General features: G+C 55.1%; 8 protein-coding genes across 8 annotated transcripts; 7 read left to right on the top strand and 1 right to left on the bottom strand.

Moving 5' to 3' along the window:
* Window positions 1-52: 52 nt before the first annotated feature.
* LY79DRAFT_517784 (cytochrome P450) lies at window positions 53-1,757 on the top strand (the record flags this gene model as incomplete). Its single annotated transcript, XM_060554966.1, has 5 exons — window positions 53-79; window positions 131-916; window positions 974-1,288; window positions 1,353-1,519; window positions 1,598-1,757. 5 exons carry the CDS (start codon window positions 53-55, stop codon window positions 1,755-1,757), a joined length of 1,455 nt encoding a protein of 484 aa, XP_060412944.1.
* Window positions 1,758-6,525: 4,768 nt separating this feature from the next.
* Window positions 6,526-7,303, top strand: LY79DRAFT_557138 (uncharacterized protein). Its single transcript, XM_060558074.1, has one exon. The coding sequence runs from the start codon at window positions 6,701-6,703 to the stop codon at window positions 7,145-7,147; it is 447 nt and encodes a 148-aa protein (XP_060412943.1). The 5' UTR covers window positions 6,526-6,700; the 3' UTR covers window positions 7,148-7,303.
* Window positions 7,287-8,384, top strand: LY79DRAFT_242920 (uncharacterized protein). The gene is made up of 3 exons (XM_060551757.1): window positions 7,287-7,933; window positions 8,100-8,247; window positions 8,303-8,384. The coding sequence occupies exons 1-2, from the start codon at window positions 7,554-7,556 to the stop codon at window positions 8,200-8,202; spliced, it is 483 nt and encodes a 160-aa protein (XP_060412942.1). The 5' UTR covers window positions 7,287-7,553; the 3' UTR covers window positions 8,203-8,247; window positions 8,303-8,384.
* A 509-nt stretch (window positions 8,385-8,893) lies between these two features.
* On the top strand, window positions 8,894-10,856 carry LY79DRAFT_580642 (uncharacterized protein; the record flags this gene model as incomplete). The annotated part of the gene is made up of 4 exons (XM_060560127.1): window positions 8,894-9,070; window positions 9,131-9,334; window positions 9,411-9,489; window positions 9,544-10,856. The coding sequence occupies 4 exons, from the start codon at window positions 8,894-8,896 to the stop codon at window positions 10,854-10,856; spliced, it is 1,773 nt and encodes a 590-aa protein (XP_060412941.1).
* A 2,677-nt stretch (window positions 10,857-13,533) lies between these two features.
* Window positions 13,534-13,905, top strand: LY79DRAFT_517815 (uncharacterized protein; the record flags this gene model as incomplete). Its single annotated transcript, XM_060554969.1, has 1 exon — window positions 13,534-13,905. The coding sequence occupies one exon, from the start codon at window positions 13,534-13,536 to the stop codon at window positions 13,903-13,905; it is 372 nt and encodes a 123-aa protein (XP_060412940.1).
* A 3,811-nt stretch (window positions 13,906-17,716) lies between these two features.
* Window positions 17,717-19,203, top strand: LY79DRAFT_670622 (uncharacterized protein; the record flags this gene model as incomplete). The annotated part of the gene is made up of 6 exons (XM_060563804.1): window positions 17,717-17,837; window positions 17,903-17,910; window positions 17,996-18,003; window positions 18,054-18,242; window positions 18,311-18,668; window positions 18,751-19,203. 6 exons carry the CDS (start codon window positions 17,717-17,719, stop codon window positions 19,201-19,203), a joined length of 1,137 nt encoding a protein of 378 aa, XP_060412939.1.
* Window positions 19,204-19,291: 88 nt separating this feature from the next.
* On the top strand, window positions 19,292-21,141 carry LY79DRAFT_670621 (uncharacterized protein; the record flags this gene model as incomplete). Its single annotated transcript, XM_060563803.1, has 2 exons — window positions 19,292-19,393; window positions 20,923-21,141. The coding sequence occupies 2 exons, from the start codon at window positions 19,292-19,294 to the stop codon at window positions 21,139-21,141; spliced, it is 321 nt and encodes a 106-aa protein (XP_060412938.1).
* Window positions 21,142-22,985: 1,844 nt separating this feature from the next.
* Window positions 22,986-24,713, bottom strand: LY79DRAFT_670620 (Wd tetratricopeptide repeat domain-containing protein; the record flags this gene model as incomplete). The annotated part of the gene is made up of 1 exon (XM_060563802.1): window positions 22,986-24,713. The coding sequence occupies one exon, from the start codon at window positions 24,711-24,713 to the stop codon at window positions 22,986-22,988; it is 1,728 nt and encodes a 575-aa protein (XP_060412937.1).
* Between the last annotated feature and the right edge of the window lie 383 nt (window positions 24,714-25,096).

Here is a 25,096-nt window from a genome sequence, read left to right as displayed (position 1 = left end):
CACGATGCTGCTATACTTGGTTAGCGACGCCAAGGGCATGCCCCTAGCAGTAATGGCTCCAACCGTTGCACTTGCTGGAGTAAGGTCATCGCCACAGTCAACTTACTGAGCCATTGCTAACACTTCCCAGCTTCTAGCCTACCTCCTGGGCTACGCCATCTACCAACTCTTCTTCAGCCCTCTACGTAATTTCCCGGGTCCTAAGCTCTGGGCAATCTCCTACCTCCCTTACTTCCGTCTCTACACTTCTGGACACGCCCATCGAACGATCTTGAAGCTTCATCAACAATATGGCCCCTTCGTCCGAGTCGGCCCCACACACATATCCATCAACCATCCTGAAGCCCCTGAAATTGTGAAAGGCCACAACAAGAATGGCGAGAACCCGAAAGACAAGTGGCATAACATGGCATTCCGAAACAACATCCTTGGTGCCAACCGTGAAGATCACCAACGCTTCCGCCGCGTGCTTTCCCACGGGTTCTCAGCGCAGTCGATGTTGGATCAGCAGTCCATCATCAAGGAATATGTCGACAAGCTCTTTAAGAAACTCCATGAGAAATCACAGGGCGACTCAGAGCCCATCGATATGGTGAAGTTGTTTAACTATACGACCTTCGATATCATTGGTGACTTGGCGTTTGGCGAGCCTTTTGGATGTCTGGATGGCGGGACGTATCACCCTTGGGTCGCTCTTATCTTCCAGAGTGTCAAGAACCTATCCTTCTTAACTTCTAGCAATCGGCTGCCATGGATTGGCCCGTTGCTTCGAATGACTATTCCCCGAAGTCTGGCTACGAAGTTAGCCGAGAACATGGCGCTAACAAGGGAAAAGGTGCGGAAGAGGTTGCATCTCGGGACGCGTCGTCCGGATTTCATGGATGCCATGATTAGAAAGTCCGAATCAGCAGGCTCTGTGAGTTTGAATCGCAACATACTTGGATACGAAGTGGCTTTTGCTGATCGATGACAGGCGATGACCTTCGACGAGCTTGTCTCAAACTCGTTTATATTGATTGGTGCTGGCTCTGAGACGACATCTACGGCGCTGTCCGCAACGACCTTTTTCTTGGCAACGAACCCTGCCTGTCTGGAGAAGCTCACCAATGAGGTCATGTCAGCATTCGCAAGTGAGAATCAGATTGACATGCTCAGCGTCCAAAAGCTCACGTACATGTCGGCGGTGTTGAACGAGAGTTTGCGGTTGTATCCTGCGGCTCCTGGGCCCCAGCCACGTATGGCTAAAGAAGGGGGCACCGATATTCTGGGCGAGTTTGTCCCAGAGGGTGTATGAGTGTTCCTGCTGTACCCAGTGAGATGAGGTTGAAACTGACTTGGGGCTTGCATTTTAGACATCTATCGACATTTGGCAATGGTCCATGTACCACAACCCCGACTATTGGGCCAGAGTTGAGGAGTTCATCCCAGAACGGTGGCTGGACGACCCCAGGTTCGTGAACGATGCTAGGAAGGCATTTCAACCTTTCTCGGTTGGCACGCGAAACTGCATTGGAAAGAAGTGAGTGCTGCTCTGCTGCAGTGTATCCTGCTCGAGTCATCGCAACATTTGCTAATAGAGCCTTCATTGGGTTGTTAGTCTCGCCAACGCAGAGATGCGCCTGATCATGGCCAGGCTGATCTGGAACTTTGAGATCCGACCCACGGAAGACATCCACAAGTGGTACCAAGAAAGCGAGGTTTACATGCTGTGGGATAAGGGGCCCATGAAGGTGTACTTGACACCCAGGACAAGGTGATGGATTAGAACGTGCCGTTTGTGTGTAACTCCGTCTCAACAAACGTGCTCCGCCTGCCGCCACTTTACCGAGCATACTCTTGGTTCGAGTACTTCTCTGTGCATAGCGTTGATCTGTAGCTTTAAGGCGGCCCTTTGGGAGAGTTCGCACCGAATTGTTCAAGAAGAATGGGTATAGAGCAGACGAACGTACCATCGTGGAAGTCCTTCAGTCGATGTTCCGACGTGCCGAAACCAGGTAAGAGTAAAGGTATTGGAGCAGGGTGGGGCGCTCGTGACTGTCACGCGGGCCCAGTCCGGGTGGCTTGCTTTGTGAATAGATAGCTGGATTCGCTCTGCTGTGTGCTTTTCTCATGACGCTGGATCCAAGATGCCTTCGAATGTCTCGCAGAGGAGCATACATCGAGAAAGTCCGCCACCAACTTTGTCGGCGAACAATGTTCCGCTCCAAGCCGACTCTACACCATCGTAGGCGACATCGGTGGCCTCGGAGCCCCGTCACCGCCGAGCTGCGCGGTATGAGTTACACGGCTCGCGCCTACGTCTGGGACGCGGCCGACGAAGACGTCATGCGGGCCGTCTTGTCGAGGGGTTTCGAGGGTCGTCAAAGGTTGATGGGGGCGCGTTTCACCAGCCCATCGTCCTCGGCAATGTTTCCTGTTGCATAAGACCTGTCGCCGAGCGGTGAGCTGGCCGTGTGTCTCCCAGTGTCATCGAGGCCCGTGGAATTTGCATCGCGTCCTGGTAGCTGTGACATGGAAGACTTCCTGGTGTTGACTTGTGGGAGGAGGAGAGAAGGGCAATATTGTGCGTGAATCTACGAATTGGTAAACTGAGTTAATGGGCGGCGGCGAACACCTTCTTTGACCGTCTCGTTCAGGCTTGACAAAGGCCAGGGAATACCGTGTCCAGTTCCATCGAGGAAGACGTGCTGGGCGGGCCAGCATTCGGCCGTCGTGCAATCTCGCCGAGGTCTCGGCAAGGCACCGACACCCAAAGAAAAACCCTTGGCTGTGGCAGGACGGCGGCTCGTCGTGATGGGAAAAGCTGCATTTCGGCACCTCCAAATACTATCATCGTAGACGTTCACAAGACGGAATTGGCCGCAGACCAAGTGGCTGTATCCGTGTGTAAATCTTACCCACCCCCCCCCCCCCCCCAGCCGCACTGCCAGCCGAGACAAATGTGGCCGGTTGAGAGATGACAGGAGTCAAAGCAATACTCTACAACGGTCTATCCGTCACGACTGCTGAGCCAGCCGTGTTCTTTCCTGATGAGGGTAGTTCAATCGCCACTTCTAAGCTCCTGGAGCTTGCGGAAGCATCTGAGTAGCAGGCCAGGATTCATTTGCCCTTGGGCCTTGGCTACCTATCCAATAATCGGCGAAAGCCAGTGCCAGACAGCATTCTTTTTCCCCTTTTATTTTTATTTATTTATTTACTTATAAGCGCAGCAAAACACTCTGATTACCAGTCGAAGCGTTCAGAACTGGAGGCCTCGCTAAATGGGTCTATGTACTTTCGTGTCGCCTGAGTGTCCAGCTAGAACGGCGGGCTAGTTCACCGGTGAGGGTCCCGGCCTGCAGCCTGGCTGATCCATTTCTCTGTTGGGCGTCTTGCTTCGAGTGCGCAGATTGAGGGAAATTTCGAGGAACGCAAACGTCAAGTCTCTCTTGGCCCCACCCCCAGGCGGGGCGACTTCGTTGGCATCAAAAGCGAAGCAATATCGGATGCTTGGCATCTCATGGGGCGTGAGTCGCTGGGTCCTGACGGAAGGGTCCAATGCCACCTGTTGGAGGGTGACGAGAAACGGAATGAGACGGAAACGGAAATAGGGGCAAACAATGCTCGATGAAGGGGTATGGGGTCACATCTATTTTCTGCAAGGTGGAGATCTGACATCGTGTCGCTGAACCCACTGGAAGTCTGGAAAACGCAACATCGTTTCACTGCGCAGAAAATGCGGGCTTCCTGAATCCTAGTTGTCCCGAGCAAACATACTTTTGGTCACGAAGGGCGACTACACACAGCGAATGGTACCTTCGATAACAAGCGCCTGAAGCCATCGTCGAACATTGGCCGCAGCAGCTCGCTACGTCGTTGACTTAAGACAGGCAGATGGTCCGTCCACTCGAGGTCAAAATCGCTCGGCTTGCATACAATGCGCCACCCCATCGCTAAATCAAACGACGGAGAGGAGGCTTGGCGACGCAGATGACGGCTGCTCGTGTCGTAGATCATTCTCTGATAGACAATTGCCAAGGGAAGACAGGTTGCTGCCCTCACTCGGTAGGTACCGGTAATCGCCAGTTGACAGCACGGCCCATTGCTTGATGGCTTGTTCCCTCTTGTTTGCCGGCATGCCGGGGGTCCAGGTGCCGGAGGGCGGCAGTAGTTTCAGTCACCATAACTGTCTTGGGGCCGTCTTTATCGCCACGGTCACCAGGCCAAGATGATGCCAAGATAAAGGCCAAGGCCTTGCTGTGTTGGAGGGAGAAACTCCGGCCGTATCTCACAAGTCGCGAGACTTTCTCGGTTTGTTTTGGAGGGGTTACGCTATGATGGCGTGGTCTCTCCGTGCAACGGATGTCAGCGTCTAAGGCGGCCTGTATTCTTCTGACTCCCCCCTGCTGCTCTGCGCCCGAGCATCATTCACCACCACCGACGGATGGATGGAAGTATAAGATTGAAACAATGGCTGTGGGCCTTGGTTTCCATTATTAAGCCAATTGGCGCCGAGACTTGATGTAATCCAAGGCCACTGAGAGAGCTCAAGCTGATAAGGCCAAGGCGCCTAGCGATTTCCAAGACATGTTGCGCAACGCAATTCCTTGCCCGATTGCCAACGCGCTCTCTGCAGGCTGGGAGAGTCAGTACGGATAGACCTCCGGGGTAAAGCCAAGACGGTCTTCAAAAGTCTGGAGCTCGCGAGAAAGAGGCCAAGAGCGCGTGGGTATCCATAAAAATGGAGCAAAGACCACTCTGCAACAAGTCCTAATCGCATCGTAGCTTGAACCCGTTGAGCCAGGCATCCGGTGATCCCCCTCTCGAGCTAATGTTGGCCTGATATCCGAACATATGCCACCCCATTCAACCCTCCGCATTTGGTGCTTGCGGTGGGCCTGTCTTGGGTCTTGTCTCTTCGGACAGCCGGGGTCGTCGCGATCGGCCGGGGGAACGGACAAGATGGTCTGATAGAAGCCCAAGATAAAGACGACCAAACAAGGCGGGTTTCAATGCTGACAGATATCGAGACTCAGAGAGGGGGCGCGTTGTTGACAGATTGCATTATGGCAGAAGGGGGGCACGAGTCCGTCTTCTCGCTCGGGTCTTGGACTCCCAAGACTTAACCGGAAAGCTTGGTATGAGTTCCGTGGCACGGCAGACTCATCGGGCTCGTGGCACACCAGTGAGCCTTCTCATGGGGGTGGCCAATAAGAGGGTCATGGGTATACAGGATGGCGCAAGGTGTGCGGGTATCCCTCATTGAAGTTTAATTTCTTTGGGGCACGTTAGCAACAGCGTGGAACATATGTCGACCGATGAGGACCCAGAGCTTTGAACTCAATCTGATGATTGACGGGGATGATGAGGTGAGAGAGGTCAAGACGGGCGGTCGCAGCAAACTCACAAATCACAAATCGCGCAAATGGAATGTAGGTGGCAGGCCAAACGTTGAGTGAGGAGCGATGCCAAGACTTGTAAGACGTCGTTTAAATTGCTCGCCCTCTGATAGCGCATGAGCTGCAGAGGGGTTGAAGTGGTTGGTAGACTGGCAGCCCCCCGCTCGAGCAGGCGAGAGAGTTGAAGCCAAGGCGAAACCGTCCATCCTCGCAAGTCTTGGCGTTGCTTGCACAGCCTCATTCGAACGGCGAAGCGGCGGGCGCAAGGGTCGTGAACAGGCCGAAGGTGCTTAGTATCTGCAGCCAAGGCCGCCCAGGCTTTGTCTTGGCTGGGCGATGAAGCGGCAAGTTCTCAGATTGGGCTGGTTCCGATGACTGTATCCCGTAGCCAGCTCGCAGTGTCGTGTCTCGTGCTGTCTCGACTCCTGGCCTGGAGGACCTGGGAGGGAGGGAGTAGTCTGTAGTAGCAGCAGCAGCAGCAGCAGCAGCAGCAGCAGCAAAAGCACAGTGCTCGTTCGTCGTCGCGCGGGATTACCGATGATATGATGGCATGTGAGACGGCTAGTCGTTTCTGGAGTTCGTGCGTGCCTCTTGTCGATGAAGCTTGGCGCTGTGGCCCAGGAGGAAGAAGACGACGCGCAGGACTCCAAAAGGCTCTCAGGAGGTTTCTGATACCAGCTGGAGTACCGCCAGCGTGGGTCGAACTGCCAAGCTTGGCCGACCCGCCCACCTGACTATGGACATGACACCGACTTGAGCACCTTGAATTGGCTCCATGTTTTGAGGTAACAGACGGGCGCTAGATCGAGAAAGGTTGCGTCGGGGGGTTCTGCGATGCGGACGATACAAGACTCAGACAACAAGAAGATCGTGGTTCAGCGAGAAAGGTTAAAAAAAAAAAAAGGAATTGGAGGAAGACTTGGACCACCAGGCTAATGGAGTGGCATAGGGAAGGAAGAGAGGGGTTACCTGCGGATCCCAAAAACTAAGTCTCGACCCCATGGAGTTTGGCAGGTGGGAGAGATGCCACTCTGTACGGAGTAATACTGTAGGTACATCTGGAGGTGTATTACACCGTAGGTACGTACATGCCTCACATGGCGCCTTGCACTCGCTGATACGTACCCCTCGGGACCCTGACTGGCTTAATGTCGCGGTATCATGGGCACCTCACCTACAGTGGCATTGCTGCCTTAATTAGTTTTTAATTTTTCAATCTTCTTGCGCTCTCGGTCAATCTTTGATTCGCACGATTTGGTCGCTCGCCTGTCTACTTCCCTCGCACCACACAACGTTACTCCTCCCGCTTCCCCCCTCTTTGCATGTTAAGTCTTGGCGATATCCACTCATCTCCTCGCACCAAAAACACTTACTTCCCCAAGGCCCGGCACACCGGCTTCTCTGGCGTGGGCCGCAACACGCGGTGTTGCGCAACACTCTGTGGACGAGCCGGTTTGGACGGCTTGTCGCTGACCAAGCAAGTGGGAGGGACCGGCGACTGTGCTGCGAACATGGGCCACGGGTGGGAGACTCAGCAGACGAGCTTGCGCGTAGCCCTTGGCGCCCAGGATCTGGAGGTCTTGGCTGCGGCGGAGAGGCCAAGAAGAGAGGAGCGGAAAGCTTCTTTCTGCTCTTGGTCATCGCCCCTCAGCCAACTATGTCAAGTCATCTGGCCCCGAAAAAGGGTAGGAGCCACTCCCCCCGCTTATCGAGGTCTTGGCATCGTCTACGGTCGAGTCGAAAAAGGGGAGGTGGAGGAGCTCGGTTAAGCACATTAAAGGGGATATGACGAGCCGGCTGCATCGGGGAGGTCCAATCCCCGACACCGTTTATCGAGTTATGGGATATGCACTTATCGGAGCATCTGAGGCCGCCGCCGCCGCCGCCGCCCTCCCCTGGGCATCCGTGGAAGCCCCCCCCCCCCCGTGTTTTATTCTCGGTCTCTTGGCTTCTTGGGGGAATCTTGGGGTCAGGGAACAGGCTTGGGCAGTCCTGGAAGGCTTGTCGAGTCTTGTCCTTCCGTGCTTTGCTTGTTGTCCCACTCCACTCCCCTTTGCCTGTCGTGTCAATCGTCACCAGACATGCCAATGCCCATGCCCCCCGTCAATCGTCCAATCTCTGGATGCGTATCCATAGGGTGTATCCGTACCTGATTTGGAGCATCCCTACAACGGGATGCTTTGCTTCTTGCCTGTGACATCAGGTATAGTGGGTTCTTGGCGGCTTGTTTCTCCAGGGAAGGACAGTCTTGGGGTGGGTCTTTCTCTTTCTTGTCCCGTCCGGTCAAAACCCTCGCCCCAAAAATACTTGGCTTGTTCGCTCGGTCGGAAACAGCTCTCCCCCCATCTGAGACGGTCGCGGGCCTCCCCTTCAGACGGCTCACAGAACGCGGATACAGTTGCAGCATCTGCCGGACTGATGCGGAGCGTTGCACCATGCTACGAACACGGCAACAATCAATCCATCGCGTGGCTACCGTCTAATAGCGACAATCGCCCGCAGTCCCTCGCGGTCGACGCAGAATGGCAAGGCACGAGACCCATCAGGAGACCGAGGTAGGTAACTTCCAGGACGAGACGAGGGAACAAGCTTCCGGCTATCAGCTGATGGCGAGGTATGTCACTCCGTATCGACCAGCGACAACTGGAAACGGTTGCGCGTGCAGAATCAGAATGGAGCAACGAGCGCCAAGTGCTAACTAATGCCAAGCCCTGGGCCAAGGGAGAACGAGGTGAAAACTGGAGATTTGCCAAGACTCTCCAAGACAGCCAAAAGTCTTGGCATCGTATGCGCCCGGATGTTGCGGTGCTGGCACGGTACCTAGGAAGGCAGTGTGCGCTGATAACGTTTGGTCGTCCTTGGAGACTGTGCAAGGGGATCCCGCCTAACACTTCGCGCCACCTGATCTGCTGACAAGTCGATAGCCGGTGTCTTCTCGTCCCACAGTGTCAATGAGCTGGCTTTCCTCCCGCTGCTGCCCCGTACTTGTCCCTCCCCACCATCCGCGACATCAGCTCGGAAGCCCTCGCCACCATCGACCAATCAAATATCAGGTGGCCCGGCAAACTCCCGGCTGCCAAGCCTTTGCCAAGGCTCTTGGGAGGGTAGGAAGAGCGGAAAGGAAATGTGATTCATGAATAAAGAGACAAGCCGCCGTCCATGCCCCCCAGATCAAACCGGTAGGATTCTCGACGAACAATCCAGTCTTGCAAGAGTCGGCAGAAAAAACATAAAAGCATTGCTGACCGTCGCTTCTCCCCCGCCGTCTTTAGCCTCCATTTGCCCTATCCCAAGTATCACGGTTCGCCAGTCTACGTCCTTTGGTATCATCATCCATCTACCCACTCACTCACTCACTAAGTACCGGAGCGTCCCACTTCACTTACACACAACATCCCACCTAACTCTTGCACTCACTCGGTGCTCGCCAAACCAACGCGGGCTCACCCTTTCGGGCTGTCCTTCTTCATTGAGCACTCCCAGCTCACTCACTGCCCACATCACATCCGCACATCATGTCGACAAAACAAGAGAATGAGAGCTCTGCGAGCAATTCTCCCAAGAGCAGCACCCCGGCTCCCTCAACAACTACCAGCAACACCTCCCAGTCCAACAGCACTAGCGCCGAGGACAACCTCATCTGCAAGTGGAACGCCTGCAACCTTAAGTTTGTTTCACCCGAGGCTCTCTACGTATGTCACACTGTCGCCATGCCATGCTCACCACCATCATCCCGCTAACCATTTCACCAGGAGCACATTTGTGAGCGCCATGTTGGCCGCAAAAGCACCAACAACCTCAACCTGACTTGCCAGTGGAACTCGTGCAGGACGACCACCGTCAAGCGTGACCACATCACTTCTCACATCCGCGTGCACGTCCCGCTCAAGCCTCACAAGTGCGAGTTCTGCGGCAAGTCATTCAAGCGTCCCCAGGACTTGAAGAAGCACGTCAAGGTTAGTTGCGCCGCCGCCGCCACCGCCCCCACACAAGAATGCGCGAGAACTCGCACTAATGCTCTTTCTTCTTCAGACCCACGCCGATGATTCAGTGCTCGTTCGTTCCCCCCAGGACCAAGGCATGAATGGCTACCGGGCGCAGCCCGGCAAAGGTATGTAGAAGCTCACGTTTGCGCATCCAATGTCCTCTATTTTCTCCCAACTAGAGGCTAATTTGCCTCCAGCTTCTTCTAGCTACTATGATCATAATGGCCACATTCGGACTAACTCGGCCGCCTTCGCACACCAGGCTGGGCATGCTAGCTACTATGCACCCCAACCATCTACGAACTACGGACTGTACTTCAACCAACAACCCCTGAACCCTCCCCGATCTGAGTATATTGGCCACCACCACGGTGGCTACGACAACCGGAAACGCGCCTTCGACATGGTCGACGACTTCTTTGCCCACGCCAAGCGCCGCCAGGTCGACCCCACCTCTTACCAGCAAGTCGGCCGGTCCCTTCTCCCCCTCCACGGCGCTCTCGGCCTGCACACAGGACCCATGCCCGGCTCTGATTACATGTCCGCTCCGCCCCAGCATCACGTCCAGCACCACGTCCAGGGCTCTCCCTCCGGCCCCGGCCCTCTCACTCAGCAGTACTACCTGCCGCCCATGCCCAACGCCCGCACCAAGAACGACCTGGTCCAGATCGACCAGATCCTCGAGCAGATGCAGAGCACCGTCTACGAGAACGCCAACCAGGCCACCCAAGGCATCCACATCCACGGCCAGAACACGTTCGACCTCCGCCACAGCCCCTCGCCCCCGGGCGGTCACCGCGGCTCCCACGCCGGCCTTCCCGTCTCCCACGACGGCTACCACGCCGTGTCCGCCGCTCACATGGCCTCGCCCTTGACCGCCGTCTCCTCAACCGGAACCCCCGCCGTCACGCCTCCCTCGAGCACCATGTCCTACACCTCTGGTCACTCGCCCAGCCCCTCTTCTTCTGGCATGTCTCCTCAGTCGAGACATTCCTCCACCGCCTCCTCAGTCATGTACCCCAACCTCCCCGCCGTCAGCTCCGTCTTCCCTGGCCAGTCGACGGCATCCACTCTCGGCCCCAGCTTCGACAGCAACGAGCGCAGACGCTACTCCGGAGGCATGCTCCAGCGCGCCGCTCCCTCGTCGCCCAAGTCTCCCATCATCTTGGAGGACTCCTCCGCCGCCACCACTCCCAAGGCCGAGTCCGTAGCCTCATCCGTTGGCTCTCCCGCTTCCGAGTCCGACATGAGCGAGGGTGCCCGCGAGCGTGAGGAGAAGTACGATCAGTGGCTCGAGAACATGCGCACCATCGAGGCTCTCCGCGAGTACATCCGCGACCGCATTGACCGAAGAGAGTACTCTGAGGAGCCCGCTGACGAAGGGTCCAAGTCTCCCCAGGCCAGCCGCCTCAAGTCTCCCGAGCCCATGGAGGTTGACGCGAAGCCCGCCCCGGCAGCGCCGCTCTACCCCATCCTGCGCATGCCCAACTGAAGAAACTTCTTACAATGAGGGAAGAAGAGGCCCCCATCCCCTCACATGGGCACGTGTACCACCAGTTGTTCTACAAGCGTGTTTGTTTTCCACAAAAGTTTTCTACGCACGAAACGAGGGAAATGTGTGTGACCGGTTCCAAAAACCTGGTTCGTATTTGATTCTACTGCCTTCTTTGTTTTACAACACCGCTTCTGGCGAAGATACTTTCCAAGCCTGTCGAAGCCTCTTTGTTACGTTACATACCCTGGTCGGTGGGAGTTGAAAGGGGAAGTCGGATTGACCGCGCAGTCCAACACAAACGCAGATGGAAAGGATTACCGGGGGGGAGCGAGTTATACCCCTCCCCCCCCTTTCGATTCCTCACAAACTATTTTGATTTTATTCACACTTTATGTCGACGGAAGAGGAGGGTTTTAACATTCGGGGAGGGCTTTGCGAGTCTCGAAGCACGAATACTTTTTTTTTTAAGTGCGAAGAAACGCATTGGTTGTTTTCACTTCTCCAACACAACGGTTTTTGCGCGGATCATCAAACGGAAATCATCGGAATGGGAAATGAGATCATGACAAAAAAAACCGTCAATACAAAAATCATGTTGCTTCGCCACGTATGTAGCAGTTCTCCTTGGCCCGAACTCAAGGAACGAAAATGAATGTTTATTGCGCCTCTGACCACTCCCTCTTTTCCCCCCTACCTTGGCGCGCTTCTCTTGGCAAAGTGAATCGTATAAACACGCCACCCCCCTTCAAAACGGGCCGTGATAGTTATGTTCTTTTGATGCTTGGCTCGACAAGACAGTCAGCCCTTTTTTTCTTTCTTTTTTGCCCGGCCGTCGTCTTGTCCCCCCACGCGAGAGCGAAACTCGCAGGCCTTCTCGGCGCCGGTTTCGACGCTCGGAGTGATTAGAAGTTGGTGAACGTTACGAGCCTCACTTATACCCTCCCTTCCTCACCATGCTTGACCAAAAAGTTAGATCTTAAGCTCGGACGAACGGTCCGATAACCGACCTGCATCCCAAGGATAGAAACTCGTCCCTGGGCGAGAGAGAGAGAGACTGCTTAATTTACTTGGCACGGCGGGGGCAGGGAAGCGCGGCTCCGTGTAACAACCCTCTTTCCGGGGGGTGCTTTGGCGGGTGGAGACCACACTTGTCACAGTAGAGAAAAGAAAATCGCCGGATCCGGTGGAAGGTGCGACGGGCGTCATCTTAACGTCTGCCCAGAAACGCCGCAGGCCGGAAAGCCCGGCTTTTCTCGTCGTTGGAAAAAGGGAAAGGGGGGGGGAGGAAGTCACCCTTCCAAGGCTATGGAATGCTCTCTTTCTACCAAAGTTCCTCTCTTCCCACTAGGGGTCCTGTCTGGCCGGGCGAGAGCTAGATTCAGCCAGCGTCCCTTGGCTGAACGTCTTGATGCTGCTGCTGCTGCCGCCGGGCACGCGCGCGCGAGAGAGAGAGAATAAGATATGTACGTAAACAGAATCGGGTGTTGGCAGGGACACGGAGGAGCGGGCTGGATTGTCCGTCCGAGACACTCAGCTGACGTAGCTGGCGTTTTTGATTAGCCTCTTGGACAAGGCGCAGAGGAGGCCGGCCCCAAAATGAAGACGCCTTCTTTCTCACTCTTGGCGAGTGGTGTACGGCGTACGGAGTATTACCTCTTTGCTCCAAGCGGTTTCTCCGCGCATGCCCCCCCCCATTCAACGATGGGATACGGGTCCTCTGTGAAACATGTCAGTCAGCCATGTGTTTGGCCCTTCCTTTGATGGGAACGAAATGATCATGCGGACGAGGGGGGGATATACGCAAAAGTCAACGCAGCGGATTGTGTCTGTGCTTCGAGCTTCGAGCTTCGAGTTTTTGGCGGACCGGTTGGTTTCTGCGCAGACCAATCCATATATCTGAAGGAGAGAGGTTCTGCCGTTGGGCAAGCGCCTACTCTACAGCACAACCTTCCCCTTCCTATCGCTTGTGAATAGTGCAAGGCAAAAAGTCTGGAGCGCTGCTCGCTGGTAACTACGCCGCCTTGGATGAACCTCCTGATGTCTCGGACGGCGGAGCGAAGGGATACGAGCCAAGCAAGTAGTGAAGCACCTGACGATCCTCTTCTGCTGATCCGGGGAAGAGGGCATGTCCTCCTCTTCAGTCACACGCGGGGCGAGATCGGCGAAAACGCCTTGTCGGTTCGTCTTTTTCCCTCTTACGGGCACATTCTTGCACACACGACGAGGCACACAGCGTCGCCGTCGTGCGATTGGCGATTCCCGACCTCTTGTCTGAGTAAGCTTCGTGTCTCTCTTCGGAAGTATTCCTCTTGGACGACGGGCCTGCCTCAGAAAGGAGGTGATTCGTTGGTCCCCTCGGCCAGTTGCGAGCATTCTTGGCATGGTTGGAAAGACCCCGTTGCGATGTTGTCATACCTGCCGGTAGGGTTGCTTGTTGAAAGACAGAGGAGCAAGGTAGTACAACTCCACTGCTGAGATGGACTATATAAGACATCGAAAGGACTACCTTTGCAAACCCCAGAGGTCCAAGTCAAACAGCAATCAACTGTAGATACTCAACCACACATCAAACACTACGACCAACGCAAAGCGCAAGTTTCTCTCACCTCGCTTTCTTTCTTCTACTTCTTCTTCCTCTTCCCCGCCCATCCATAAGTCTCGTCACCGAGCCGCAATGCAGTTCGGGAGCCAAACCCTCCTCCTCGCCCTTGTCGGCGCCCTCTCCGTCGTCCACGCGTCCCCGGCGGCGTCCCCTGACGCCCTCGCGGCCGGCGAGGCAGCCCGCGCAGAGCCCAATGCCGACTGCTGCTCGTGCGACATCCAGAACCCGGGGCCCAACTACATCTGCACCGTGCCCAAGGGCACCTGCAACGTCCCAGCCATCGCGTGCCCGCACGACCCGGCGACGCAGGAGCAGTGCTGCTGCTGCGACATCAACGTGCCGGCGATGCGGTGCAAGGCGATTCCCAAGGGGAGCGGGTGCATCTGCACCCAGGTCAAATGCCCTTTCCAGTTCGACTATTCGTTCTTGCCAAAGTCCGGATGAGCTCGAGGCACGGTTGAGGAAGTTGATGGATGGGGTTTAGGGGGGCGGTGCATGTAAGGGAGGGAGGTTGATGGACAGGTCGAAAACCAAAGATTGGATACTGGGGTGGTGGTGTGTTGAAAGACTCGGTTGGAATATTGTTTGATGCTTGTCGAGGCTGTGCTACGGAGACAAAGGACTATATTCGCTCAACATGATCCGATTTTTGCTGATTGAGGTGTGCCCCAAACTGGAGATCCTAACCACAGAGCCCGTTGTGTAAAGAAAAGAGAGCCTCGAGATGAAGATGCCCTCCCCCTTGATGCCATTGAGGCCGGGCCATGGTGTCGTTGAATGTGTGTGACATCTAGTGTCATGTGTCATTCGGAAAGGCCGTTGGTGACAGACTTATCCTGCCAGCCACGAAGGCCAGGAGCGTGGAATGGGGCATGTCGGGGATTAAGGTACAGAAAAGCCACGTAATTCTCCCTGTTTGTGCAGACAGTCAACGGCCATCCAGGACCCCTGTGTTTGCAGTTTGAGCAGTTTTGACAGAAAAAACATGCAGCGTCAAAGTTCCAGGCTGTTGCAAACGTAGACTGTAGTGGCACGGAAGTGGCTTGCCTAATGGCAAGGTTGTCAGGATGAGCATGGGCGTCCCCCATGATCCAGGCGGGCCCAAGAAGCTCATTGGATGTCTTGCTTTGTTCCCCTACGAATCAGGTCCAGTCAAAGGCGGCTCGTACTCCCAGGGTGGCACCGGTGCTGTAACCAAGATGGGCTTCTGAGCAAGAAACATGTCATAAGAGATTTTTTTCATAGTCATTTCTCATAATCACCACGATGTCTTCCCCTCAGTGTATGTCCAGCCATTATATCTTTGACGGTTGAGGAGGACGATACCGCAACTCTGTCAACGTTTTCCTGACTGCTTGACTTGGCTAGAAGGCGTCTCGATGGCAACATAAGCAGCCAGAAAGACCTTGCCTGTGTTCACAGAACGGCAACTCGCAGAGCTCAGCAAGTTTAACGACAAAAGCGGGTCCGGGTTTCTCAAAGCGGAATAACGGCTTGTGTCACGACAGGAAGCCTGCGTGATCTCACGTTGGATGCGGTACACCATGCTATCCCACGATCCAATCACGCCAAAGCAAACTCATGCTAGCTCGAACAATGGCCAATGAAAGCACTGCGGCAAGAGCGTGCTCATAACGCCTAGAGGACCTATGGATCAGGCGGTCTATGCTTATGACTTCAATAAGGGCGTATATTAGGAAATGCAAGAACAGATCCATAATAATATCTTAGGTCTCAGTGATTTCTTGTTACTCGAACAAGGCGGGGGCTGTGGCCAAATCCTTATAACTGACCTATATGGCTAGGGGATGGGGGAAGTGTATACGGATACTGGCCAATAGGTAGTTAATTCCTGACCAATCATTGGGTGATCATCTGATCTTCTGTTTGTTACCGGCAAACTTCATGTCGCTTTTCATGTCTGCCAGTCAAATCAACTGAATCAACTTCTTTCAGAGGATCAGTTCGACTACTTCTACTTTGGCCAACAACGACCGCTTCGACTTTTCGCAGGTTGTTGCTTCCGCAGAGAATCCATACAGAGCCTTGTGGATGAGCTTGTTTCGGCAACAACAAGAAATGTATGGTTTGATACTTGCATAACATGCATACACCCTTTGGCGGCTTTTAGATGTTCCGGGCAACAACAGAGAACGTCAAAGCCAGTGATGAGGAATACGCCCGCCACGCCGGCCCCAGATGTGGCTCACCTGGCTCTGAATGCAGGCCCAAGTCTAGTCAGTTCAACTGCACACGAACAGTAGCCATCCCTTCGTTTTGGATTCAAGATTCTACGTGGCACCTAGGTGGGGTGTCACTTGCAAAGATACCCGCATATTGAGGGTTAAAAAAGCTGCCTTTTAGGCGAGATACACAAGTTGCCCGCTGCACCATAGAAACCGGTCTCCAGACTGTACTGTAAAGCTGTTAGTCGAGAACAACTTACGACTACCGTGCACTGTGTACAAGGGATGGCACACCGAGAATCTTGGCGCATGAGCTGAACAAGGCATGCAATACAGTCAGCCCCAGCCTGATTGATAGTCTTGGCGAGTACAAGGGCAATAAACGGAACATTGAACGACAGGCAGTGGTTGACCGCTCTTCTTCTCAATACCTGACTTATCACATTGACACATTAGCAATGCTTTGATCTTTCACTCCTGCCACTCGAAACTACAATGAACATAGCCAATTGTGTGACAGTATGCTGTTACTTTCATGTCACCAAGACGTTCTTTACTACTCGTTCTTTAGTGCTAGCTTGATTTTTCCTGCCACGTCTTGCATCGTATCATCTTCATCCCATATCCGGTGCATCCTAGTAAGCTTCCTTTTCTCCTTGTTGAAGCATGGCTAACAGTATGTTCGTCATTCCCATTCGAGTGAATACCTTCCTTCTATACACGTCTCCTGGAGTCGGGGAGTGCCTGATGTATTGTTGCACATGAGCGCAAAACCAGCGGTTGTTGGTGTGATATATGAATCGCTTGATATTTAAGCATCCTCTTCCCAAAAAAGACTCAATAGCTTCGCCAAGGGTGTACAAGTTCTCGGCTCGATACTTGGCGAAGGGGTTGAATCCGCTTAGACTTGGTAGCTGTCCTTGAAATACAAGGAAAGTATGATGAAGCCAAGGAAATGAGTTTGTACGCAGCAGTGAAACTTTGAGAGTTGATTTGGGGCAAAAGTTTCTTCTTAGATCAGTTGTTTCTGCCAATGATCGCTTATGTTCCTAGTAGCCGGCACTCCCAAGGATACAGTAGTTATAATCAAGCTGCACGAAACATATCAAAGAGCCACAAATAACGGTAATGGTTCGTATACTATAAAATAGATAGACGGAGTGGCCACAAGCTTTATGTATATGCGACAATAGATACCTTCATCTGATCACTGGAAGACTGCGGAGGACGTTTGTTGTGGCTCGGCGGGCAGCTCCTTTTCTGAATGATTTGTAGAAATATATCGCCTCTTCGTTTCTCCAATGTTAAAACGATATGCCAAGGCTTGTCCATCTTCAAGTCATCTAGGTATCGCCCTCCCGACTTGCGATTTCGCCCATGCAGCAGGAGAAAGCCAGTTCACCATCTACACACATGTTCAACTTGGCATTGGAGGCAGAGCATGCCAATATTTCACAGTGATGGACCCCAACGTCTGCTAGAAAGAATGCAAAGTAGTTGATCTATCTAGGATCCATATGTGGGACGATGCCGAGTAGATATTCATATCCATAGAAGTGATCTGTGCGTGTGGTGAGCCACATCTGTGACGGCCACAACTGGTACTAGCCACACGAAGCTCCTCCCAGCTTCACTGCCTTCACTTTTTTTATTTTATTTTCGTGTCATTGAAAGCTACATAAACTGGCAATCGGTTTTGCGATGAGGATTCAACATGCCTCCATCGTGAAGATGTCCGTTCGTGGTCTGTCCAAAACACTAGAGGCTAGGTATCCACACCGAGTCCGGCGATCAAACGGCTTCTCATCAAGACCCCTGCCCACCCAGCGTTTCAAGAGCCTCACCCGAAGTTGTGCCAATCAGAAAGTCTCCATCCCGTCAGGGGCGCCCCGTTACAGCGAGTCTAACTCTGTTCCCTACGCGGGGAGCTACCTCCCCCGAAGCGGGAGCTTAACAAGTCCTTCTTTTCTTCTTCTTTGCTGTTCTTCATCTCTGCTTCTTCGTTTGCTTCTTCGTTGTCGCTCCTGCCGGCCAATTGAGCTCGAATCACTGTAGGCCGCGTGTACGAAATGGCATTCAAGGTTCTCCTGCCGTTGCTGGCGCTTGCGGGCGCGGGGTTCGGGTGGCAGCACAAGACCGAGGCCGAAGTTCGCGATGCCCTCAAGTCCAACGAATTTAGCCTGGTAGCATGTAAGCAGACCCCACAGGTCGCCGAATTGAGTTCTCGTCCACGGCCGTGCTAATGATGCGAACAGTTGTTGCGGTAAGCCCCCTGACAACGAGATGAGCCGTTCATCCAAGATCAGCTGCTATTCATCGCATGTTGGCCCCGGTGCTGACGGACCAAGCCCTCAACGTACACCACCCCCTCCACATCCGCGACGGCATCCGTTAACCCCGCCACAGCGACGCGAGCAAAGCCCTCGAGCAGCACTGGTCCGCCGTCGAGGAGGCGATCCCGACCGCCCTATCCGTTGATTGCCCGGCCCTCCCTTCGCTGTGCGCCGACTTCGACGTTGTATCTTTCCCCGCCATCCGTCTGTATCTCCAGAACGGCACGAAACACCGCTTCCGCGGCCCTAGAAAGGCGTCCGAGTAGGTCCCCCCCCTTCTGCGCCGACCGAGTCCTTTCGTCTCTTACTGAGCCGCACGTCCCCTTCTAGGATCGCTGCCTTCGTTCGCCGCATGCTCCGCCCCGCCGTGACCCTCCTCGACGAGGAATCCGCAACCTCCTTCCGCGACGAAGACGACGTCGTCGTGATCGCTCACGCGACCGAGTCGGAGACGAACCTGCGCGAGCGCTTCGCCGGGATGGCCGAGCGGTACCGGGACCGCCACTCGTTTGGGCTGGCGACGATCGACGAGGCGCCGGGCCGGATCGGGTGCTACAACAACGCCGACGGGGCGTACCACATGACCTCGGAGCTGGATGAGGTCGGCGCCATGGAGAACCTGCTGCGCGCGTGCGCCTCGCAGCTCGTGCCGCGGTTGACTCGCCGGAACGAGGCCGAGCATCTGAGCGTTCGTGGTCCCTTTTCCTCCGCCGCCCTCCCCATGAATAACGCGTCCGTGTCGTTTCCACCGCTAACGTCGGGATCTACAGACAGGCAAGTCGCTGGCATACTTCTTCTCCAAGGACGAGGGGAGCCTCGACGCGTGGACGTCCGCCGTCAAGCCGCTGGCGCGCAGGTACCACGAATACATCACCTTCGTGACGGTCGACACCGGCGAGTACCCGGAGATGCCGGCCCTCTTCGGCCTGCGCGCCGGCGCCAGCGAGGGTGTCGCCGTGCAGAACCCGTCCGCCGGCCTGGCGTTCCCTTTCAAGGGGGACAAGATCACGGTGGAGGCGGTGGACCGGCACATCCTCGACATTTCCGAGGGCAACGCCGATGCCTGGCAGGTGGGCTCGCCGGCTCTGGAGGAACAGGAGCCAGAGGAGGTACCGGCGCAGGGGGGCGAGGAGGAGCAGCAGAAGGCTGCCCAGGAGGAAAAGAAGAAGACCGGGAGCGAAGAGACCAGTGAGAACAATGGGGCGGCGCACGACGAGCTCTGACGGCGGCGTTGTGATCGGACTACCGAATTTCACCTGTTTCCTCAAAAGACAAAAAACAAAAAGATCTCGTCTCCAATGACCCTTTGCCATGGCCCACCCTGCTTTGATTGAGGTCGTTACGGAGCCGGATAAGTCGAAAGCGCAGAGCCCGCATGCCCAAAAGCACCGCCCGGCGGCAGCGCTCGGGGGCGTAGGGGGGGCAAGCACGCGGGGACAGGCCGAGCTGCCCGACGAACTGGCCCTAGATACTATACCACGAGCCCCCGTCCTGCACCGAGCTCTCCACGTTACATATACACCCTGATAAGCAGTGACATTTGACTATTGGATTGGAAATAAGGGACCGGAGCGGGCCTTCTATTTTCATGCATCTCATTACGATGAAGGTTGCTGATAAGAAACCCGGGCCGTGGAGGCAGACTTGGACACCGACTTTCCCATCGGAGGATGCTCCGACGTTGCCTTTACTGTTAGTGCCTTGCGATGATGGCGAAGAAACTAGGGCGCCGGCATCGCCAGTCCCCCCTTCCGACCACGACTCGAGGACCGTTTGAATCGCGGGGCGTATGACGTAGCCCTTGGCTTTGACTCGGTCAGTCTCCTTGCATGGTAACACTTTCCTCGGGAATGCCAACGAAGCTCCATCGCTGTTGGTTGCCCAATAGCTGGTCTCGTAGAGCCGGGGAGCCGGAGCCGACTCCGGCGCTTAGTTGTCAACTCGATCGAGACTATAGCGACTACTGTGGGGGGATACCTTTCAACCGAGTTGGCAAGTCTATAAACTAGAGTTTACAAGTCTATCAACTGGAGTTTACAAGGTTTTTATAGCTTCCGGCTTCTGACATGGATACAGCAAAGGAGGTCTCATATCGCGTTCAATACCGACCCGCATGAGAAACTCGGCGGCTTTGAACCCTCTGGCCGTCCACCCGCCGTACCCAGAACAGCTAGCGACCACGAGTTATCCTTTTCCGCCTCCGTGACGAGAAACGGGATGCGATTGGACCGCAAAAAAAGAGTTATCTGGAGACACGATGCTTCGATACCAATAACAAACACCGCACCGCAGGGCAGGAACGCGTAGCCGCCTTCTCGATCCGTCCTGGAGATCAGCGAATCCGCCACACGATCCTTCTTCCTTCAGCGCCCTTGGCATTTCGCCGTCTTGTCAGACGGACCCCTTGCAACCCGAATAAGACCACCAACCAGCATTGGCTAATCGCAGGCTGTGCCGCAATCCCACCACAGCGAATGGGCCTTGGCTTTCCAGACATGCCCGCCTCGCGTGCCTCTCTGCGCCGGGAACGAATTGGTCCCCGGGCCCCCGTCGGGCGAGAGACTCGGCTCCCACCGCATCCCCTCCCACGATCCCTCGCTTCTTGGCGCGGTTGGCCGACTAGGCTGAGATTGGTAGTTGGACAAACGAAACGGTCTGCGGCGGAAGAGTCTGGATTAGGAATGTAGAAACTCCCTGCCATGATAATGAAGAAAAAGACAAGAGCGTTCTCGCAACGCATAGCTGTCTTATCTCGGCGTCCATCGTCGACCGCGACGGGCATATAAAGCCAACCTCCCCCAAAGCCAAAACCATGTAATTTTCAACCGCAATCACAAAACCAACTCGGCATTCTAATAAAGAGAGCCCCTTCGAAGTCTGTCCTGGTTACTAGTACAGGCACACACAAAAAAAAACCCCAACTTCCTGCTCCCTGCGCCAAGACCTCGTTCCTCCCGCCCCGAGATTCAGAGATGCAGCTCAAGTCCCTCCTCTTCCTCGCCCTCGCCGCCCTCGCCGCGGCCGAGCTCGACGAGCGCGCGCCCACAAAGGCCGAGTGCTGCTGCTGCTACGGCGGGCCCTCGGTCGGCTGCGCCGCGGACCTCGACTGCTCCGACATCACCACCAGCGTCTGCTTCGACACGCTGTGCCCCTTCAAATAGGGCGACGCACACGAGGCCGAGAGGCGAGAGGGGGAAAGGTTCGGACGGGAGATCGCCGCGGGCGAAGAAGGGCTCGGACGGGAGGCGTTCTAGCCGGGCTTGGTACACTCTACTCTGTTGGCGCGGGCCACCATCACGAAGAGCAGGTCGGGCGTGCCCGTAGGGGTTGGGCAACCCGCGAATGTGTACCCACCCTCCCGGGAGCTAAAGAACTCCCGTCCCCCCGACTCAGAGACTCTGGCCCACGAAAAAACGGAAAGGGGGAAAAGGAAAAGTTAAAACTTCCACCACCCACACCCCCCCAGCACCACATCCCAGCCGTCAGCCGTATCATTCCATTGCCGGCTGCTGGTGGCGGCACGTCATTCACCCCCTCCTCTCTCACACATTTTCATTTCTTCGAGCGCTCGTGGGGATCCCCTTTTTCGTCCCAGACAACCTAAACAAATGCCTAAACCTGGTTTGAGACATCCATCACTACAGAGACAGGGAAAAGACAGACCCCCATGTAAATACGTGATACTGAAGTATATATATATATATACTCCGTATATAAAAAGACAAACAAAAAACAAAGGGAGACTTCAACACTGTCAGACGAATGTTGGTCAGGCCGTGACCGCTGAAAAGCCATTCCGAAATCATAGGGAGGGATCATTGCCCTGTCCTCTCCCTCTTTCTCGCTCCCCTAACCCCAACCTAGCTCGCATGAGCTTCTTATAGTTTGGCCACTTCGTCATCATGCAGATGCCAGTCGATTGTGTGTGTGTGTGTGTATACGCAACTATGCACCGGAATGGCCGAACAGCGGCGGCGACATAGGCCCTCGCCACAACTCGGCTGGTGAACCCGGAGCAAGTGTGCCGTGCTCTCAACCGACTACTATTGGTCCGTAGCGGCAAGACAACTTGTCGAGTGTTTTACCTGTAGGTATGTATACAGCCTCTGTACGTACATGTTGCACCTTTGACACAGATTGGGCCGATGGATGTTGCGTCGTGCTTTTTTTCGGGTCTCGCCTTCCGGCCCGCTACTCGCCTTCTACCCGCTCGGGTCGTGGAAAACATGATCTGATGCTTCGGAATAGAGGGACCGTCGGACGTGGATCTCCCGCTACGTCAGATGTATAGCAAACGAAGCAGACTTATACTGTGTGACCTGATGCCGTGACATGGAAGCCGAGGATCCGGATCCCAAGGATTCGATGTCCACCGGCATTAGGCACCCGGCTCCCTTCTACAGGAGCTGAATACCCGGTTGCATGTATTCGGAGTACCAAGACTCCGGAAGACGAGCGCGAGAATGCTATGAGACCTCGTCCCGGACCGTATTGCAAGAAAGTGTGCGCGCCCAGCATCGAGTTACTGGTCGATGGGCGACGGGTGCCGCATAGCCGGACGGTTGGTTAGTGTAGACAGAAGTCTGGTTAGGAAGAGCGAGCCCTGGAGCAAACCCCAGGAACCGTCCACGCGAAAAACTGGTGATGGAAAAAAAAGCAGACATGTTTCGCGATTAAGTTTGTCGTGTATGCATCCTCCTCCGCAAACAGTAAACCTCTTTCCGCCGTCCCAAGTCGCCGCTTGTGTACAATGTTATACCCGGAGGCCATTGACCCAAAGACGCATAAAACCGGGTCTTTTTTTATTGCTCCAACCCAACAGAAAATCAATAAATAAAGAAGAATCCCGACCTCCCCGTGATATCTAAGCTTGGTATGTTTCTCTAATCCCGTAAATCGCTCGCTGATAGCAAGAGTCTCTCTCATGCGTAGAATCGTTGGCAGTAGAGTGCAGAGAGTGTACCGTATGCCTCTGTGATGGTCTGCATTTCGCTTTTAGAGGGGACTAGGCAGTCTGGCCGTTGGTAGCGGCTTGTTCGGCGGCGGCGGCGGCGGACTCATCTCGGCATCGTTGGCACATGCACCATCCGCCAAGGCTCCCTTTGGCCCATTCCCTCCGCTGATCAACCGGGAGCGTGATGTCGCAGTAGTGGTTCAGCACCTCGTCTCCCGCCTTGAGGCCACCCGGGACGCTGCCCGCGATCCTCTCGTTCCGCGCCCAGAGCAGCATGCGCCCACCCCACTCCCATGTAACGTTCGGGTTGCAGTCGTGATTGGCCAGGCACCAGAAGGGATGCACCGCTGCAACATCGGGTCGGCCGTCTCGAGGGTTCTTGCGTGCCGACGCCGTGCCGCGGAACTTGCTGTAGAGCGTGTTCAGGACCCATAAGTCGTGTTCGTTGAGAGTGGCGTAGATGTCGACATCCATCTTCTCGAGGATGTGGAAAGGCGTCTCGATGTTGTACTTGAACGAGAAAGGCAACGTCCAATTCGGCGGCGGGTTCGCAGACGGTGATATCTCGATTTCGTTGGATGCCGAAGGCACAAAGTCGCCCCAGATGTACTTTATTTGCATCACATCCAGGGGATGAATGCCCTGATGGTTAGACATGGCCAAGATGCGAGCCAATAGCAGCAAGTGCAGAGTCTCGTCTGCTTCCGACGCGTCAGGGTCCTTGGCGATAGCATCAACATCCTTTTCGCAGACAGCAGGGTGGTAAGTCTCTTGCGCCAGATCGTGGCAGCGTTGGCTGCAGAAAACCGTGTCGTAGCATTCGTCGCAGTTGACAGCGCCGGGCTCATGGCCCAACGGCGGCAGCTCGGCGCTGCACGCGTCGCAAACCGGCTCTTTGAGACGGTTGTTAGCGGTCAGAAGCGAGTACTCGTCCAGGACCGTTTCTCCTGGCGCAATGTCTTCCTTGGCGAAGAGGCCCAGCTGGTTGCAGGTGGGTATGAACTCGCAGTCGTCCATCTCGCTGGCCCCCTCCAACAGGACAGGAAGCTGGGACACCTGGACGGCGCACTTGGGCGCAAATTTAGACAGCTCGGTGTTGAGGAAGTCGAGAGACTCGGGCCCGAAGCGGTCGGGCTCGTACGAGTTCCAGGGGTAGACTTCTCTCCGCACAAGTCCCCATTCCGGCAGGACATTGGGGTTGAAGTCTTTCTTGCGAAGTCTACGGCGAGCCATGTCCTTGATGTAATCCATCGTCTGGAGCAACTCGTCGTTTGTAGGAGCGAGCGTCAGGCCTCGCTCGCAGAAATCATAGGCGCTCTTCAGACAGCCGCACAGCAGAAGGCTGAGCGACAGGATCTGGAAGGCGCGCACAGAAGATAACTTGGCCACGTGCGCAACCAGACCAGTCTGGTCTTTGGCTTCATCGTCAACATAGTCGCTTCCGAAGTGTAGCAGGTGCCCGTGGTCGAGAACAAGGGGCAGAGGGTCCAGGGGACGTGACTGCAGGCTTTCGACGGCTTGCTCGTGATACTCAAAGCCCTCGTTGAGGACCTCGTCAGCAAGAAGCAGAGCGCGGTAAGCGTCACCCGCGGCGAGATCGGGATAGGCCAGCTCCGAGTGAACCACGGCGCGCTCGAGATACAGAATCAAGTCGTAGGGAAGGCCGGTCAGGGCATCGGTAAGATGTTGGCGGCGTTCCAGCAGTTGTTCTGCGCGATGGGAGGCATCGTCCGTCAAAGGCGACTCGTTGCCTGTTGTAGTAGTGCTGGCCGCGGACATTGCGTTTAGCGAAGCCGGTACAGCGTGCTCGCTTAGGGTAAGATTGGCGAGGGATGGCATGCGATACGTGCAAAACTCCCGAGCTTAAAACAAGAAATCGCAGATGGGAGCCAGAGAAGGGGGGCGAGAAAAAAAGAAGGAAAAAGAAAAAGCCGCCCAAGGATCGAGGTCGAAATCGAGATGAAAGTAAGTGACACTGACGTCAGTGAGGAGAAGCAACGATCCTAGTTCCCCTGGGCTCAAGGTCCAGGTCAGACGGAAATGTGTTGTGGTACCTAACTGGAACACCATCCGTCTATGGAAACGGAACGGTGAGAAACAACCTGAATCCTAGGAGCAAAATAACCCTGCTGGCACACGGCAGCCGCGCGGCGGCGATGGTG

Source organism: Colletotrichum navitas, assembly GCF_030913465.1.
Source record: "Colletotrichum navitas strain CBS 125086 chromosome Unknown LY79scaffold_39, whole genome shotgun sequence".
In the NCBI taxonomy this organism is placed as follows: Eukaryota; Fungi; Ascomycota; class Sordariomycetes; order Glomerellales; family Glomerellaceae; genus Colletotrichum; species Colletotrichum navitas.
This window is presented reverse-complemented; position numbering and strand designations above follow the sequence as displayed.